This window comes from Oncorhynchus masou, chromosome 9 (genome assembly GCF_036934945.1).
Source record: "Oncorhynchus masou masou isolate Uvic2021 chromosome 9, UVic_Omas_1.1, whole genome shotgun sequence".
In the NCBI taxonomy this organism is placed as follows: Eukaryota; Metazoa; Chordata; class Actinopteri; order Salmoniformes; family Salmonidae; genus Oncorhynchus; species Oncorhynchus masou.
The window spans coordinates 48,934,501-48,952,281 of NC_088220.1; the positions used below are offsets into that span (position 1 = coordinate 48,934,501).

The 17,781-nt window shown below is 44.2% G+C and overlaps 1 protein-coding gene across 1 annotated transcript; it reads right to left on the minus strand.

Moving 5' to 3' along the window:
- Positions 1-659: 659 nt before the first annotated feature.
- LOC135545238 (protein phosphatase 1A-like) lies at positions 660-10,007 on the minus strand. The gene is made up of 5 exons (XM_064972865.1): positions 9,602-10,007; positions 8,229-8,800; positions 1,218-1,335; positions 871-985; positions 660-744 (listed from the first exon to the last, which is right to left on the minus strand). Exons 1-5 carry the CDS (start codon positions 10,005-10,007, stop codon positions 660-662), a joined length of 1,296 nt encoding a protein of 431 aa, XP_064828937.1.
- Between the last annotated feature and the right edge of the window lie 7,774 nt (positions 10,008-17,781).

Here is a 17,781-nt window from a genome sequence, read left to right on the forward strand (position 1 = left end):
AGGATTCTGCAGATTATTTAGTGTAGGCCATGCCATCACAGGACACATCCGTATCGGAGCCTTCGCTGTTCTGCGATGGCTGAAGGGGTGTTTGGTCAACTTGATTTACAGCTGTAGTATGGAGTTGCGCACCGCTTAAACATATCAATTAGCTTTTAAATGAAATCACTTGATCAGCCTTATTCACAAGCTTCTAGTCTTCAAGAAAAGTAACCAGATCTACTCAGGCACTGTAAAGTGTTGTCATGCATTACAAGAATAGTTTTGGAATATGTAATTCTTCCCTTCCTGGAAAATGTCAACTATTTGATATTTTCTAAAGATACATTAGACTTGTTGATAGACAGTGTACATGAGGAACAGAGAAGAGATGATTGGCTAAGGGCAGGCCCAGGTCAAACCCCCTCCCACCATATTTCTTTATTTAGCCATTGGCTGATTCCTCAGCTGAAAAGAGTCCCCAGTTGGAATTGGTCACCACGGATACGTGAGGCTAAAGAATACATTTACATGGAAACGACTACTTGGACTCTTCAGATCCTCCGATGTCCTGGAATGTGACAAGTCAATGATGTGTCAGTGAAGAACAGTAACTTAGTTACTTTGTAGTCCAGTTTGCACTGATGTGTTTAGCGAGACATGGTGCAAGAGTGTGTGACCTATGTTTGGTCGTCTCCTACCATTGGTTCCAGAGATCTGGAGGGAGTTACAAACTTCTGATACGCAGTGATGACACTGTCTCTTCTGCAAAGGAAAATGAGTTATGCCAAATTATGAACATTTAATATTATTATTATTAATTCACACACATGTAGGCCCCTGTGTCGCTTTTTGAACTCTGAATGATGAGTTGGCGAGTGAGTGACTTACTTGCTGGTGACTCCTCCCCCAGGTGGTAGGCCAGGTATGTCCTCAGAGACCAGAAACTTCATCACATACAGCAGGTCAGGGTCCTTGTCCTGCGACCTTAGCAAATGTACTATCTCTACACACACAGATAGAGAGAAAGGGAGTGAGTTATGTAATGATCGGTCACTGTCCTCAGAGGAGAGAATTAAGCTGCCATTGTCTCAGTGTTTTTGTTATTGTTATCAATTTTAATTTTTTTGTGATGTCATATTATTATGAAAGCCTATTGTGAATGAGAACAAGCCAAGATGGTTTACAGCTGCATAGTAAGCTTAATCGCAAATCAAAAGCCCATTCGAAATACCTACCTTCCACTTTGGCCTCGAGGAGTGTCTCTAGCTCGGCCTCTTGTTGTAGGGCCTCTTGTGAAACCTGGGGTGCGCCAGGGAAGGTCACGATGATGATGCTCATGTTGTCCAAACTACCCTGCAGGAGGCGACAAAGAGGGAGCGCAGGGATGATGCCTTTGCTTGAATGGGGTACAATTCTATGAGCTCTTGAAACAGAAGCGTCAGTCAATATTTTATATTGAATAGGAAACATTGTTTGTTGGCGTATGATTCATTTCAACAATGTCCTTTGTTACCCCAAACATTCAGAAGCTAAATGAAATGCCAATGAAAGAAAGCTAACATAAAGCTTCCATTATTGATATAGAAGTTTACTTGAGGAATAATGTGGTGATGAGGAATATTCTTCGCTTGCTTAACGATAATGTAAACAGCGAAGAAAATAAGTCTCATTATGACATCACAATGGAGAGCAGGACTATGAAGTCTCAGAGTGTCTTCTGGGAAGAAGACAGCTGGGAAGATTTTCACATGACACTACAGGTGGAAGGATATTGTGATGTCATAACTGTGTACTGACAGAAAGCAGAAATGTGAATTTTGGAAACAGGTCACAATGGAACAATGGGAAGTAGAATTAGGAATTAGTATACCAGAATGGACATGAATCTTCATATAAAGCTTCTCCTGTAAGTCACTATGCATACTAAATGGCTAAAATGTAATGATGGTCTGAAAATTCAGCCATGGTTTGCCAGTGCTGTGATAAGATAGTGTAAAACAATGAATGTGAATAATTTATCTGCACTGTATTTGTGCTAGCTAGCTAGCCAGCCAGTTTTACAGGAGTGATTCCGTTAATTAATATGCCAAACTTCCATTCAAACAATGCAGTCAATCCACAGCCATACACTGGCTCAGTTACTCATCAGTTGATGAGTAAATGCAACAAGTACTGATATGGTATCATATAATAGCACTCACAGATTTCCCCAAAACCTAAATCTGGGACATTTGTCTGTTTACATGTATTTTAGAGGCTATTAATAAACCTGAATGTATAAACCTGTACAAACTGTATTCATTTTTATATGACAATATTTTAGGTTGACTATAATTCTATGACACAATTTCTGTTACATCACATACCTTACTTGTATATTCCTGCATAAGTAAAAGCAGGAAATGCATCACCTTTGCCTCTACTGCCATTCATTCCAATTAGACTGGTTCTGGATTTCTCCCTGACCAAGATGGATGCCATTTTCGCCCCATTCTGAAACTTGGAGGGATCATGACATAGGCCTCCAAGTAATTTAATAGGATCTCTATGGGGACTAATTGGTTATTGTGATCTCATGTCACATAGCTGAGAAGTTAGGTTCACTGTGTGCTACAACATAACCCATATAACTTAAGTACTGATTCAAAGGAGGTAAGTCTGTTCTGTTGCCATTGGTAAAGTGACGCTCTTCTTGGACCAGGTTAAATAAGCCTAGCTATCAGCTGGTGTGACCCTAAGACCTTGATAGTCTAACACACACACACTCACCCATAATCCTTCACTGTATTGCCCTCACCTCTGTCCTTCTCTCCCTCTCTCTACAGCTCCCTCTCATAATCCTGCTATTTAGAGGACAGGTACAGGTCGTGCCAGTGTTAAGATGTACCATTGTAAGTCCTAACCAGCATAAGCGGACCTGAATAAGATAACTGCTTACATGATGCTTGGTACATTAGGTATGTAATTATGTAGGCCCTTCAACACACACCCTGTCCAGTGCTGACTGCCATCATGTACTCCCCCTTCACGGGGCGACAGGGTAGTGGTTAGAGTGTTTGACTAGTAACTGAAAAGGTTGCAAGTTCAAATCTCCAAGCTGACACGGTACAAATCTGGTGTTCTGCCCCTGGACAGGCAGTTTAACCCACTGTTCCTAGGTTGTCATTGAAAATAAAGATTTGTTCTTAAACTGACTTGCCTAGTTAAATATAGGTTAAATAAATAAACAAAGGTGGTGGCCTAAATAATTCTGGCCCTATTTCTAAACTTTCTTGCCTAGCTAACACATTGGAATCCTTGATTCATTCTCTGCTATGCTCTTTCTTATCTTTGAAATATATTCTATTAGTCGGCTTTTAGACCAGGTCATAGCATTATCTCCGCTCCATTTCTAGTTATAAATGATGTGGTTAACTGTATGGATAAAAGGCAACATTGTGCTGCCCTCTTCATTGACCTGTCAAAGGTTTTTGATACTGTTGATCACTCACTGCTAACTCTGAGGTTTTCCTCAATTGGCCTAGACCAGGCTGCACGTAACTGGTTTAAAAATGACTTGACAGATGGAACTCAATGTGTATCTACTGATGGTGTTAAATCAGGTTTTCTGGATATTACGAAAGGTGTCCCACAGGGGTAGGTTCTGGGTCCTGTACTTTTTACTGTGTACGTTAACAATATTGACTTGTCTGTAACAAAAGTTGAACCCGTACTGTATTCCGATGATACTGTTGTGTATGCTATTGCCCCCACGGTTGACCAGGCTCTATCTGAACTACAGTCTGCCTTCATTGTATTACAGAAAAACTTTATTGACCTAAAAATGTGTATTCAATGCAGGTAAAACAAAGTATATATTGTTCTCTACACTCTTAGAAAAAAAGGTGCTATCTGTGTAAAGGGTTCTTCGGCTGTCCCCATAGGAGAACCCTTTGAAAACCCCTTTTGGTTCCAGGTAGAACACTTTTGTCACGTCCTGACCTTAGTTCATTTTTTATGTCTCTATTTTGGTTTGGGGTGGGCATTCTATGTTTTGTTCTATGTTTTGTATTTCTGTGTTTGGCCTGGTATGGTTCCCAGTCAGAGGCAGCTGTCTATTGTTGTCTCTGATTGAGAACCATACTTAGGTGGCCTGTTCCCACCTGTGTTTGTGGGTAGTTGTTTTGTTTTTTGTGTTGTGTCACCTGATAGGACTGTTTCGATTTTCGTTGTTTCACTTTTGTTATTTTATATTCAGTGTTCAGTTGTAATACATTTAACATGGACACGTACCACGCTGCAGTTTGGTCCGATCTTTCATATTCCTGTTCCTCAGATGAAGAAGACCGTTACAACTTTTGAGTTCTATGTAGAAACTTTTACACTGAGGGTTCTACATGAAACCCAAAAGAGTGCTTACATGATGCTACCTAGGGCTGTGGCGGTCACAAAATTTTGCCAAGCCAATAACTGTCGGTGTCATGGTAATTGACCGTTAATGAACATAAACACATTTAGCATCTCCTGGCTTCCACAAGCCACTAATGCAGACCTTTGGAACATCTACATTTTAAAAAGTCTAATAAATCCATTTAACATAGTCTACGCCTTCACAATAAATCCATTATTTATTTTAGACAGGTCTAAAGAAACATGATATAAAGAAAATGTAGTCTATTTCAGAAGAACAGGATAGCATACTCTGAGTTGTCCTTATGTTAGGTCCTGATCTGGCTATGCCAAACGGCTGTGGGCTACACTAGTTCATTCAGCAGACAAGATTAGCTTAGAATCCCGTGGCATTATTTTATATTATTTTATAGTATGAAGAATACAATTGAACAAAGCTGTATTAAATAGAAAGTATATTTTCTCCAAACAATTTGAGGGAGTGCGCATATTCTGCGGTTAACCTAATAAATAGGCACTCCTACAGTACCGATCAAAAGGTTTAGAACACCTACTCATTCAAGGGTTTTTCTTTAGTTTTACTATTTTTTACATTGTGGAATAATAGTGAAGACATCAAGACTATGAAATAAAACATATGGAATCATGTAGTAACCAAAAAAGTGTTAAACAAATCAAAATGTATTTTATATTTGCGATTCTTCAAATAGCCACCCTTTGCCTTGATGATAGCTTTGCACACTCTGGCTAAGCAATGAACCATAATCACAAGTTATTGTTACTAACCAACCAGGTTCAATGTTAGCTAGCTAACATTAGGCAAAAACTAGACAAGCAAATGTCTCTGAGATACAAATGATAAGGTCATACACGTAACATTAGCTAGCGAACAAGCCAGCTAACAGTAGCTAGCTAACAGTACACTTTAACTTGAAATTAAATCACTTTCTGTCAAAATTAGAAATGTGTAATATCTGAAAATGTAGCTAGCTAGACTAGCTTACCGGTATATATCATGGATGGACGCGTCTCATATTACCGTTGCCATGGTTTCTCTTCATTTGAAGATGTAATCCAGAGACAGATGTTTTTTCCATCACCTTTGCGATCATACTCAAATTCCACTGATTTCAAAACTCGGTCCTCCAGAAAGTGGAGAGCAACACTTATGCCATTTTACTACGCAAAACTTTTACTACGCAAAACTGCGTTAGACAGGATTACCTACACATACTGACCAGCTCAAATAGACGGAAGAGTGCTATATGGCAGACCAATCCAAACTCATCTCTCGGCATGTCCAGCCCACTCATTATCTCAGCCCATCATGGTTATCGGGATGGTTGCTATCCTTTTCTGTGGCTAAAACAACTAGGCTCATAATTTAATAATTTAGTTCCTATTTACAGATGGCATACAAGTCAGTTATTAAGGCACATGAAAGTTCACATGTTCCAGAATGCATTTCTGCCAAAAAAAATGCATTTTGATAAAAAAGCTCTCCTGTGAAGTAGTGACCCGTGACATACATCTAGTTTTCTGAAAAGGATCACAAATAAATACAACCACTAGCATCCCAAAATATTTTTTTACACTATGTGGCTGACGCAACAGATCAGAACATTTAGCTTAAAATGTTTATTAACTATTAGGCTATTTCTTCACACATGGCAGTAGGCTATAAGCACAAATGTTCCATTAGCGGGGAAAAACACCATTATCAAAAGTGACCCCAAATGTGATTATGCATGTAATGCTTTTATTGTAAAGGTGCATTTTTATGATGAAAATTATCTTCCCCAAACTTGAAACTCACACTCCGCTTTTGTCTGCCAGTTAGTCTCTTTACCTCTTGTAAAACGTAGTAATGTGCCCAATTTTAAGAAGTTATTTGGCCACTTTGGTTGTGATACAAACCTTACCAAGGCATATATGCATATGGGCTAGGCTACATGAGGTGTGCGACTATGATTTGAAAAAGTCACAAAAAAAGGCATTGTTTCTTGCCTTACGTTGGGTGAAAATATATAATTCAGAAGTGATAGGCTAATATTGTCACCCATCAGACTATTCTTGATTTAATTTTCTTTACATATAATAAATAATATGCTTGACTTTTTTAAATTTAGAATGGACCATTGCTCGAAACAGGGATGTCATCTATTCAAGCAAATGGAGGATGTTTTTCCCTTGGTTCATTTCATGCCAGCCAAGTAGGCTATACTCCTGTTGTAAAGATAAGCAATGTGCTCAATATTTTTCTTGTGCAATTGCATAGCCTATAGAAACGTTGCGCAACATGAGCTCATGGGCTCTCATGAAGTGTTTGATTAGATTTTCGAATACATTTGCATTGATGTCAGAGTGATTAGAGGGACAATGGAATGCTGAGTACCAGGCAGTTAGCAAGTTTGGTAGGCTACTAATGACCATCAGCAGCATCAGAGCTTGGAGAAGCCTAATTACTGTGACGAAATGGACACGTTGAATTTGACTGCCTTCATGACTCGTGACCACCGGTGTGGCGGTAATACGGTCACCGCAGCAGCCTTAGTTCTTCCAGGAACCAAAAAAGTTCTACCTGGAACCAAAAAAGGGTTATCCTATGGGGACAGCCGAAGAACCATTTTGGAATCTCTTTTTCTAAGAGTAGAGAGCGCATAAAAATAAATGATTTTAGAATATGTGATTTTAATGGTGTCCATCTTGGTTGTGACCCTGCTTATAAATATTTGGGCATCTGGATAGATGAAAGGCTGTCATTTAAAAATAATATTGATGAGTTAGCTAAGAAGCTGAGAATGAAAATGGGCCTCTTCTCTCTCGCTAAATAGTGGAAGGTAGATTATTCAGTCGACGTTCCTATCGGTCCTAGACTATGGCGACAACAGCTATGAACGCAGCTGCCATTTTGTTAGAGCTGTTAGATGCAGTTTACCATAGTGCACTGCGCTTTATTACGGGCAACAATTTTAGTACTCATCACTGCATTCTCTACCAGAGAGTTGGTTGGACCTCTTTGATGTCACGTTGGTTGATACATTGCTATGTTTTCATTTATAAAGCCTTTTTTCACAAAAAGTCCCACTGTACCGAACATCTTTACTAAACTTTAGACATACGAGTTATCAAACCTGGTGTCAGGGATGGCTAACTGGAAATTCATTTGGTCTCTACAGTTAGGTAAATCAGCTTTTAGTTTTCGTGCACCTTGTTTGTGGAAGAATCTTTCTAAATTTCCTTAAATTAGAATTTTGGGAGCCTCGGGGGAAATTCATAAATTTAGGACCTTATTAGTGATGAATGTGTTTTTTTTTATGACCGTGTTTCTCTTTCTTCATGCATTTTGCATTTATATTTGGATGTGTGTATTTTCGGTAATGTATGTAATTCAGGGCTCATCTGTAAAATAGACCTTGGTCTCAGTGTGACTCCCTGATAAAACATGTATTTAGAAAATGGCCATTGGCTATGGAGCAAACTCCTTGCAGTGCAGTGTAAGTCACCTGGCTGTTCCGACCTGGCTGTATCCTGCTGTTAAATCCTCTGACTGATCTGAACATTGAGTATTAGTCTCCAAGACTCCAGGAGGGGAGAGGGCAGACAAGACCTTGAGATGATATCATTGCCGGAAGATACTGTCAAAGTCCTCTAAACCCTCTCAGCCCTGGCACCTTCTGACTTTCCATACAATGTCCAGTTATCATTGCAATTTACTCAATTTGGCAATTAGTGAGTGTGATTGTACCCCTTTTCAAGTTTATACTCTGGTCCTGCATATGTACCCATAGAGGAGGAAGAGGTTTAGGATCATTGTGATTCTGCATGTAGTGTGATCTGATCATTTACACACTGACCTTATAGAGGCAGAGGTCAATGACCTGGTTGCAGATCTCCCTCAGGTCATTGCACACCTGCAGGCGGCTGCGGACGAATGCACACAGATCCTCGTTGCCGATGGCGTCCCACACGCCATCACAAGCCACTATGAGGAACTCATCTTGCGGGGACCTCTCCAGCTCATACACCTCTGGCTCTGGGGAAACTAGCTGCTCAGTCTGGGACCTCCACTCCACCTCCTTAAAGTCAAAGTCTCCCAGGGACCTGGACATGGCCAGGGAGCCGTTCACCCTATGCTGGGTCACCGAGCCGCCTGCGTTCTGTATACGCTCCTTCTCCCTGGGGTTGACGGGCTTGTGGTCCTCCGTGTAGAAGATGACGTGGCCGTCACGGCAGAGGAGCGTCCGCGAGTCGCCACAGTTGACGAAGTAGACGTACTGCGGCGAGAGCATGACGACGGCCGCCGTGGAGCCGCTGCGCTCCCAGCATTCCTGACGCGTCAGCGTGTGCATGTGGCTGTCAATGGCCAGGAAGCCCTCGATGATCCCCTCCTTCACGTCATCAGGGTTCTCCTCTGCCTTTACGCGCCCTGGAGGAGAGATCAATACGGGTTAACGGCCTGGTCTATAGCTGACAAATACACAGCATTTGGTTCTAATTCATATCAGGTCGCTCTGCCTAAAATCGACACGCAGAAGTTAACTACAGTGGGGCCAACTACAGGATAACTACACATAGTTACAATACAATTCTTTGACCCCCAGCCTTGCCAGCTTGGTTCCAAGGGACAAATGCCCACTGTCGGTGCCATGCCAGAGCACAAATCTCAGAGGTCAGGTCACGTTGTTGTATTCCTCTGAGATCACTGTCTGTCTGTCTTGCTTGTGGTATTAAATGATTAATTAATGCATTGTAGGTTAGCCTTAAAGTTTGTCTTGAGTTAAGTAGCAGACACTGTAGTCACAAGTGTCAGATTTAGTATCTCATACTTCGGGCTAAGAACAAAGATCAAGAGGTTTTCAACAACAACAGCTGTCAGCCATGTTGTGCTACCATGTTAATGTTTAGGAATGATACATAAAACCAAGAGTGATATTGTCTTTGGTGTTCAAGTTACAACTTTAGATCAAGAACAATATACACAAAGCCTACTGCACAACGGCACCTTGTCATTGCTCCAATGGAAGACACCCATGCCCAAGACAAAGAAGTTCTTCATTGATCTATCAAACAACATCTGTCTGTAGCTATGTCTGTGGAACACACACCGGAAACAGGTGTTGTAAAATGCTTCCCTACTTGCCCACATATTCCCTCAAAGTGAAAATAAACTAGACCGCCTACAGTGATTATAAATCAGTTAGTCAAAGTGTGCAGCCCAATTTGGTACCTGTAGCGAGGATGTGTTGCAGCAGATTGCGGGAGCAGTACTGTGCCACCGTGTTGCCAGCGTGTCCATCAAACACTGCATAGTAGCCCCACTCCGCCAGCTCCCCTCCCATCTCCGGCATGCAGGCGTGTGCGTCCTCCATCTGCGCCCTCCAGCCCTGCATGCTGGCCGTTGCATAGTTCAACCCCCACTGAGACCCTCCCTCGGTCGCGTGTTTCTCCAGGATGGGCCGGTCCAGGTAGACACTTGGCCCGTTATCCTCATCACTGGAGTCCTCTTCGCTCCCCTCCTGGCCATCTCTCTGTCCCCCCTTAAAGAAGAAGGTGACCATCTTCTCTGTCTCCTTGGCCAGCTGGCGGAGGAAGGAGGGCACCTCCACGGTGCTGGCCCGCCTGGCCGTCCTCATGGCTCCTCGGAGGCGCCGCTCAAGTCTCTTTCCTGACCTGCCGCTGGTCTTCCTCTTCCCCTCTCTCCTCCTTCTCCCAGTCTGTGTCCCACGCAGCAGGTCTAGGGGAGTGGGTTTAGCTGGACACGCTGAGCAGGTGGAAAATGTGTCGACTCGGGTCTGTAGAGTTGTGTTTAGGTGGGCTTCACTAGATACGGGCAGAAATTGCTGCGGCCATCCTTGTCTTTGTAAACCTGGCTCGTTGGCGTGGTTTCTGGATTCCTAGCATTTGTCTCAATGTCTTTATGTGGAGTGTATGTGGCTGTATGGTGCCCACTCTATCTCCTTCTCTGTCTTTCTCTCCCTCGTTCTCTCCTGTCCCTGGGCAGTGTTTGCATTGATATGCTAGTGGCCTGTATCTATTTCTGTCGACTTAACCCTCAGCATGATCACTCCTCCCTTGTCTCTCTCTCTCTCTCACTCTCTCTCTTAATGCTACTAGTTCATCTCCAACCTGCGAGGGATCTTAGATTAGTACTGTATGAGCGAGTGTACCATATGGATTATGAGCCTGTCAGCGTTTCATAGCAGCACGGTGGACAGACGGAATGAGCTTTCCAACTCTGTGTAACTGGACCTCTGTAGTTTATCTTCAGAACACTTTAGGACCTGTTAGCAATGATTCACTGAATGTAGCCCACCTTTGCGCGCCCACTCTCTTTCCCCTTTTCTCTCGTTCTCCTTTTCTCTTTAACACAGTGCCACACACATTCTCACACACAACACACGCGCACATTAGTACGTATTAGCCAATCAGTGTCACATCTAACTGATACGGCGGACCCAGGTTGTTATACATGCGTGTCATGGTTGAACCAGTTAAATAGTTCAACCAGTTTAACACGTATGAGCCGGTTTACCTCATTATTGATATAATGGAAGCATAAGAGGGAAATCCTGGCTCAACCACATGTGGGATCCTCATCATCAGAGGTCCCCTAGCTACAGTATAGGCCTAGGTGTTCCTTTTCCGTCTCTACTGTTTCTCTTAAGCAAATTACCTGGTGTGTATTTGCAGCCCTTGGCCTATTTTAGATTCAGTCATTCTGGGGTGGTCTAGTAGATTGCTGGACTTAAAATGGTGTATACATGAGGTTGGGAGCTGATCCAGATATCTATAGAGCCTTATAGGTTGAGTTATGGGTTTAGGTTGGGGGTGGGACCCACTATATGGTGGTCAGATAAGGAAGTGATAAGTAACCTACACATACACTCCCCTCTGTATTTATTTGGACAGTGAAGCTAAAATGTGTGCATTTGGATTTGAGATCAAATGTTTCAGATGAGGTGACAGTACATAATGTAGGGTTTTTTCATAAATATATGAAATTAGAAATGAAAGCACCTTATGTATGCCTACTCTTGCTCCGGCTCTAGACGTTGCAGGTTGACTAACCACCAGACCTGGCAACCCATCATTACATGCACCTGGCAACCCTCATTACTGTCACACCCTGATCTGTTTCCCCTGTCCTTGTTATTGTCTCCACCGCCCTCCAGGCGTCGCCCATCTTCCCCGGTATCCCCTGTGTATTTATACCTGTGTTCTCTGTCTGTCTGTTGCCAGTTCTTCTTGTTTGTTCGAGTCAACCAGCTTTTTGTTTCTCGGCTCCTGCTTTTTCTAGTCTCTCTTTTCTTGGCCTCCCGGTTTTGACCCTTGCCTGTCCTGACTCTGAGCCAGCCTGCCTGACCACTCTGCCTGCCCTTGAGCCTGCCTGCCGACCTGTAACTCTGCCCTACCTGCCTTGACCTGTCTACTGCTTGCGTATGTTGGAACATTAAAACATTATTTATTCGACGTGGTCTGGGTCTTCCCTTCATTCCTGATAATTACACACACCTGCGCACCATCATGAGGCACACCTGGACTTCATCACTATCCTGATTACTCCCCCTTTATCTAGCACTCCCAAGCATCACTCTTCAGGCATTATTAGTTCTGTGTTCATGTCCAGACGTTGCTCTTGTTTTGTATCGCACTGTTTTTATTATTAAACTCACCAGCCGCTTCCTGACTCCCAGTGTCATCTTTACAGAATACTGCCTCAATATGAAAGCAGCAGACGAGAAAGACATCTTCCAGATGATCGACGAACAGAGACACCTACTCAGCCAACACCACGATCATTTGGCGCAACTGAGTGCGACTATGGATGAGGTCCTCCGTGTCCTCCACCGCCTCGACACTACCCGAGAGGATTCACCTTCAAACAGCGGAGGACCTTCTACCACGAGTTGTCCCAGCGAGACAGTCCCCCATCCTACCCAGCAGTCCGCCCAGGCCAGTGATGCCCAACTATGCCCAAGTATGACGTGGCTTCCTACTCCAGTGCTCCCCCTATTTCACCCCACCACCAAGAGGTCCAAGGTTGCCATGGTCATTTCCCTGCTGACCCGGGCAGGCGTTGGAGTGGATCACAGCCATCTGGAAAAGAGGAGAGGAAGAGCTGGGTTCCAAAGAGGGGTTCATGGCTCTGTTCATGGGCGGTCTTCGACCATTCAACGCAGGGCAGTGCGGGAGGTGAGCAACTACTTCAACTCTGGCAGGGGGCCCAGACTGCTTCGGAGTACACCCTCGCCTTCCAGACTGTGGCAGCTTCCAGTGGATGGAATGAGCTGGTGCTCCTGCACGCTCCAGCAGGAAAACTCCTTCCCCTGCCTCAGCGGCCTTGGTTGCATCTGTCCATAGATTTTGTGACTGATCTCCCTCCGTCTGATCGTTTCACCACTATTATGATTGTAGTGGACAGATTCTCAAAATCCCTCTCTCTGGTCTCCCTACCACTCTCCAGGATGCTGAGGCACTGTTCCGGGCAGGTCTTCCGACACTATGGCCTTACGGAGGACATTGTCTCCAACCGTGGCCCCCAATTCATGTCACAGGTATGAAAAGTTTTCATGGAGAAGCTGGGGGTCACGGACAGCTTCACTTCCGGGTACCAGCCTCAGTCTAACGGGCAAGTGAAGAGGATGAACCAGGAGCTGGGGAGATTCCTGGGGAGTCACTGTCAGGACCGGCAGGGGGAGTAGCCAGATTCTTTCCATGGGCGGAGTACACCCAGAATATATTTTGTTACTCTTCCACCGGGCTGACTCCCTTCCAATGTGTTCTAAGTTATCAATCTGCCCTGGCTCTGTGGACCCCGAGCCAGACCTAAGCTCCTGTGGTGGATGATTGGTTCAGGTGTGCAGACGAGGTTTGGAACTATGCCCACGTGAGGCTCCAGTGTGCCATCCGCCGCCAGAAGGAGCAGGCGGATCACCACAGGTCCTGGAAACCCAACATTACGCACACCTGGTAACCCTCATTACGCATACTTGCGTACCATCATGAGGCACACCTGAACTTCATCACTATCCTGATTACCCCCCCTTTATCTAGCACTCCCTAGCCTCACTCTTCATGCAGTATTAGTTCTGTGTTCATGTCCAGATGTTTCTCTTGTTTAGTATTGCTCTATGTTCTTTATTATTAAACTTGCCACCTGCTTCCTGACTCCCAGTGTCATCTTTAGGATGTATCCGTCATTTGAATCCGTTTTATTTTACTTTATAAAGTATTTGGACAAATTCACTTTGGGCTGACATCCCGCTAACGGGATCGATATGACAACAGCCAGTGAAAGTGCAGGGTGCCAAATTCAAAACAACAGAAATCCCAGAAATCCCATCCCATAATTCCTCAAACATACAAGTATTTTATACCATTTTAAAGATACACTTCTTGTTAATCCCACCACAGTGTCCGATTTCAAAAAAGCAAACCAGACGAAAGCAAACCAAACGATTATGTTAGGTGAGTGCCTAGTCACAGAAAACACAGCCATTTTTCCAGCCAAAGAGAGCAGTCACAAAAAGCAGAAATAGAGATATGAATGATGAATGAATGAATGAATGAATGACTAACCTTTGATGATCTTCATCAGACGACACTCATAGGACTTCATGTTACACAATACATGTATGTTTTGTTCGATAAAGTTCATATTTATATAAAAAAAACTCAGTATACATTGACGCGTTATGTTCAGTAGTTCCAAAACATCCGGTGATTTTGCAGAGCCACATCAATTTACAGAAATACTCATAATAAACATTGATAAAAGATACAACTATTATGCAAGGAATTATAGATACACTTCTCCTTAATGCAACCGCTGTGTGTCACGCCCTGACCTTAGAGCTTTTTATGTCTCTGTTTTGGTTTGGTCAGGGTGTGATTTGGGTGGGCATTCTATGTTCCTTTTTCTATGTTTTTGTATTTCTTTGTTTTGGACGGGTATGGACGGGTATGGTTCTTTTGTGTTTCTGCACCTGACAGGACTGTTCCGGTTTTCGTTCATTCTCTTTGTTATTTTTGTTATTGAGTGTTCAGTTGAAATAAGAGTATGAACACTTACCACGCTGCGCTTTGGTCCACACCTTCTTCAACAAACGATTGTTACAGAACTACCCACCACAAGCGGACCAAGCAGTGTGGTATGGAGGAGCAGAAACTTCAGGATTCCTGGACATGGGAGGAGATATTGAACGGACAGGGACCCTGGAGACAGGCTGAAGAATATTGCCGCCCGCAAGAAGAACTGGAGGCAGCTAAAGCTGAGAGGCGGCGATATGAGGCAAGGCAGCACAGCAGGCACGAGAGGCAGCCCCGCCCCCCAAAAAATTGGGGGGTGGCACACAGAGACATTGGCGGAGTCAGGCAATAGACCTGAGCCAACTCCCCGTGCTTACCGGAGGCAGCGTGGTACTGGTCAGGCACCGTGTTATGCGGTGTCTCCAGTGCGCGCTCATAGCCCGGAGCGCTACATGCCAGCCCCCCGCAAGTGCCTTGCAAGAGTGGGCATCCAGCCAGGGCGGATTGTGCCAGCTCAGCACGTTTGGTCTCCAGTGCGCCGTTTCGGCCCAGGGTATCCTGCGCCAGCTCTGCATACTGGGTCTTCAGGGCGCTGGGATGGTTCAGTTTGTCCTATGCCTGCGCTCCGCCCGACTCGACCTGTGCTTGCACTCTGGTGGGGCCAGGCTAAAGTGGGCTTTCAGCCTGGAGGAGTGGTGCCAAGGCTGCGCACCAGAGCTCCAGTGCTCCCCCACAGCCCGGTTCGTCCGGTGCCTCCTCCACGCACCAGGCCTCCTGTAGGTCTCCTCTAGGACTCTGGAGGGAGGAGACGCAGAGACAGCCTGGTGCGTGGGTTTGCCACAGGGCTCCCTCCAGAGTCGCCCTCCAGTCCGGAGCCTCCAGTGTCGCCCTTCAGTCCGGAGCGTCCAGAGGCTCCCTTAGGTCCCAAGTGTCCAGAGGCGCCCTTCGGTCCAGAGCTTCCAGAGGCGCCCTTCGATCTGGAGCGTCCAGAGGCGCCCTTCGGTCCAGAGCGTCCAGAGGCGCCCTTCGGTCCGGAGCTTCCAGAGGCGCCATTCGGTCCGGAGCTTCCAGAGGCTCCCTTCGGTCCGGGGCCTGCTACGAGGGTCCCCAGTCCGGGGCCCGCTACGAGAGTCCCCAGTCAGGGGTTGGCGTCCCTCACCAGAGCCGCCACCGCGGAGAAATACCCACCTAGACCCTCCCCTATTGGTTCAGGTTTTGCGGCCGGAGTCCGCACCTTTGGGGGGGGTACTGTCTCGCCCTGACCTTAGAGCTTTTTATGTCTCTATTTTGGTTTGGTCAGGGTGTGATTTGGGTGGGCATTCTATGTTCCTTTTTCTATGTTTTTGTATTTCTTTGTTTTGGGCGGGTATGGTTCTCAATCAGGACAGCTGTCTATCGTTGTCTCTGATTGGGAACCATACTTAGGTAGCTTTTTCCCACTGGGTTTTGTGGGTAGTTAATTTCTGTTTTGTGTTTCTGCACCTGACAGGGCTGTTCCGGTTTTCGTTCATTCTCTTTGTTACTTTTGTTATTGAGTGTTGGATTGAAATAAAAGTATGAACACTTACCACGCTGTGCTTTGGTCCACACCTTCTTCAGCAGACGATCTTTACACCGTGTCAGATCTCAAAAAAGCTTTACCGTAAAAGCACACCATGCAATAATCTGAGTACAGCGCTCAGAGACCAAAACAACCTAAACAGATATCCGCCATGTTCTGTAGTCAACAGAAGTCAGAAATAGCATTATAAATATTCACCTACCTTTGATGATCTTCATCAGAATGCACTCCCAGGAATCCCAGTTCCACAATAAATGTTTGTTTTGTTCGATAATGTCCATAATTTATGTCCAAATACCTCCTTTTTGTTCACGTGTTTAGCCTAGTAACATGTCAAAGGATGTATAGAATCAATCTTTAGGATGTTTTTAACATAAATCTTCAGTAATGTTCCAACCGCAGAATTCCTTTGTCTGTAGACTTGCAATGGAACTCGAGTTAACTATCATGTGAACGCGCGTGGTCAGCTCATGCCTCTCTGGCAGACGTCTGACTCATTCCCCTCTCATTCTCCCCCACTTCACAGGAGAAACATCAAACAGGGTTCTAAAGACTGTTGACATCTAGTGGAAGCCTCGGGAAGTGCAATTTGACCCCATAGACACTGTGCGTATGATAGGTTTTTGCCTGCCATATGAGTTCTGTTGTACTCACAGACATCATTCAAACAGTTTTAGAAACTTCATAGTGGTTCCTATCCAAATCTACTAATAATATGCATATATTAGCGACTGGGCCTGAGTAGCAGACAGTTTACTCTGGGTACCTTATTCATCCAAGCTACTCAATACTGCCCCCCAGCCATAATATGTTAAAGTAGTCAAAGCTTTAGTATTTGGTCCCATATTCATAGCACACAATGACCACGTCAAGCTTGTGACTCTACAAACTTGTTGGATGCATTTGGAGTTTGTTTCGGTTGTCAAGATCAGCGTGTCTGCATGTGTTGGTATCACACCCACAGAGCTTTTGTAATCCCGCTCCACTAGATGAGTGATCCCCCAGCTTTTAATTAACAGGATACACAGGTAAGGCGAGTGGCGAAAGCTACAGTAGCCTCTTATTGTAATCCCAATGTGTCCATTGCAACTTCCCTTTATGAGCAGTTCTTGGAAATCAGTTGAATATTTAGCAATTGAACTGAGAAAATTGTGAGAATTGTTTTGGCCAAATGTGTGAGTAAATTTGTCCATTAAACATGAGGAATCCAATGCATTCTGTTTTTAATATCCCATTTACATGAGCATGGCATAATTGCAGTAGTTGGCCAGATGTCATTTTACATTGCTGAATGTATTTCCGAAAACCTCCCTTCAATATTTCATATAATTCCCCCTTATATATTGTCGAAGTCTGAACTGTGAGTCAGTGCAGTCAGTGACGTACATGAGCAGGATGATTTAGCTGACACATTATGTGATCACTCAGAGGAAGGCCCAGAAACGTGTCCAGGACTCCAGTCACCCAAGTCATAGACTGTTCTCTCAGCTACTGCACAGTAAGCGGTACCGGAGCGCAAAGTCTAGGTCCAAAAGGCTCCTTAACAGCTTCTACCCCGAAGCCATAAGACAGTCTATAACCCCCCCTCCCCCCCCCCTACATGTACAAATTAACTCGACTAACCTGTACCTCCGCACATTGACTCTGTACCAGTACCATCTGTTCATAGCCTCGTTATTGCTATTTGATTTTAATATATATATATATATATATATATATATATATATATATATATATATATATATATATAGATATATATATATATATAGATAGATAGATATTTACTATCGTTTATTTATGCCTGGTTAAATAAAATA

What these genes read in the sequence shown, in the direction of transcription:
- LOC135545238 (XM_064972865.1), bottom strand. Translation starts at nt 10,007, where the DNA reads ATGAGGACGGCCAGGCGGGCCAGCACCGTGGAGGTGCCCTCCTTCCTC. An exon ending in TTGACCTCTGCCTCTATAAG is followed by an intron (nt 1,336 to 8,228) that starts GTCAGTGTGTAA and finishes CGCCTCCTGCAG; the next exon opens with GGTAGTTTGGACAACATGAG. An exon ending in CCTCGAGGCCAAAGTGGAAG is followed by an intron (nt 986 to 1,217) that starts GTAGGTATTTCG and finishes CTGTGTGTGTAG; the next exon opens with AGATAGTACATTTGCTAAGG.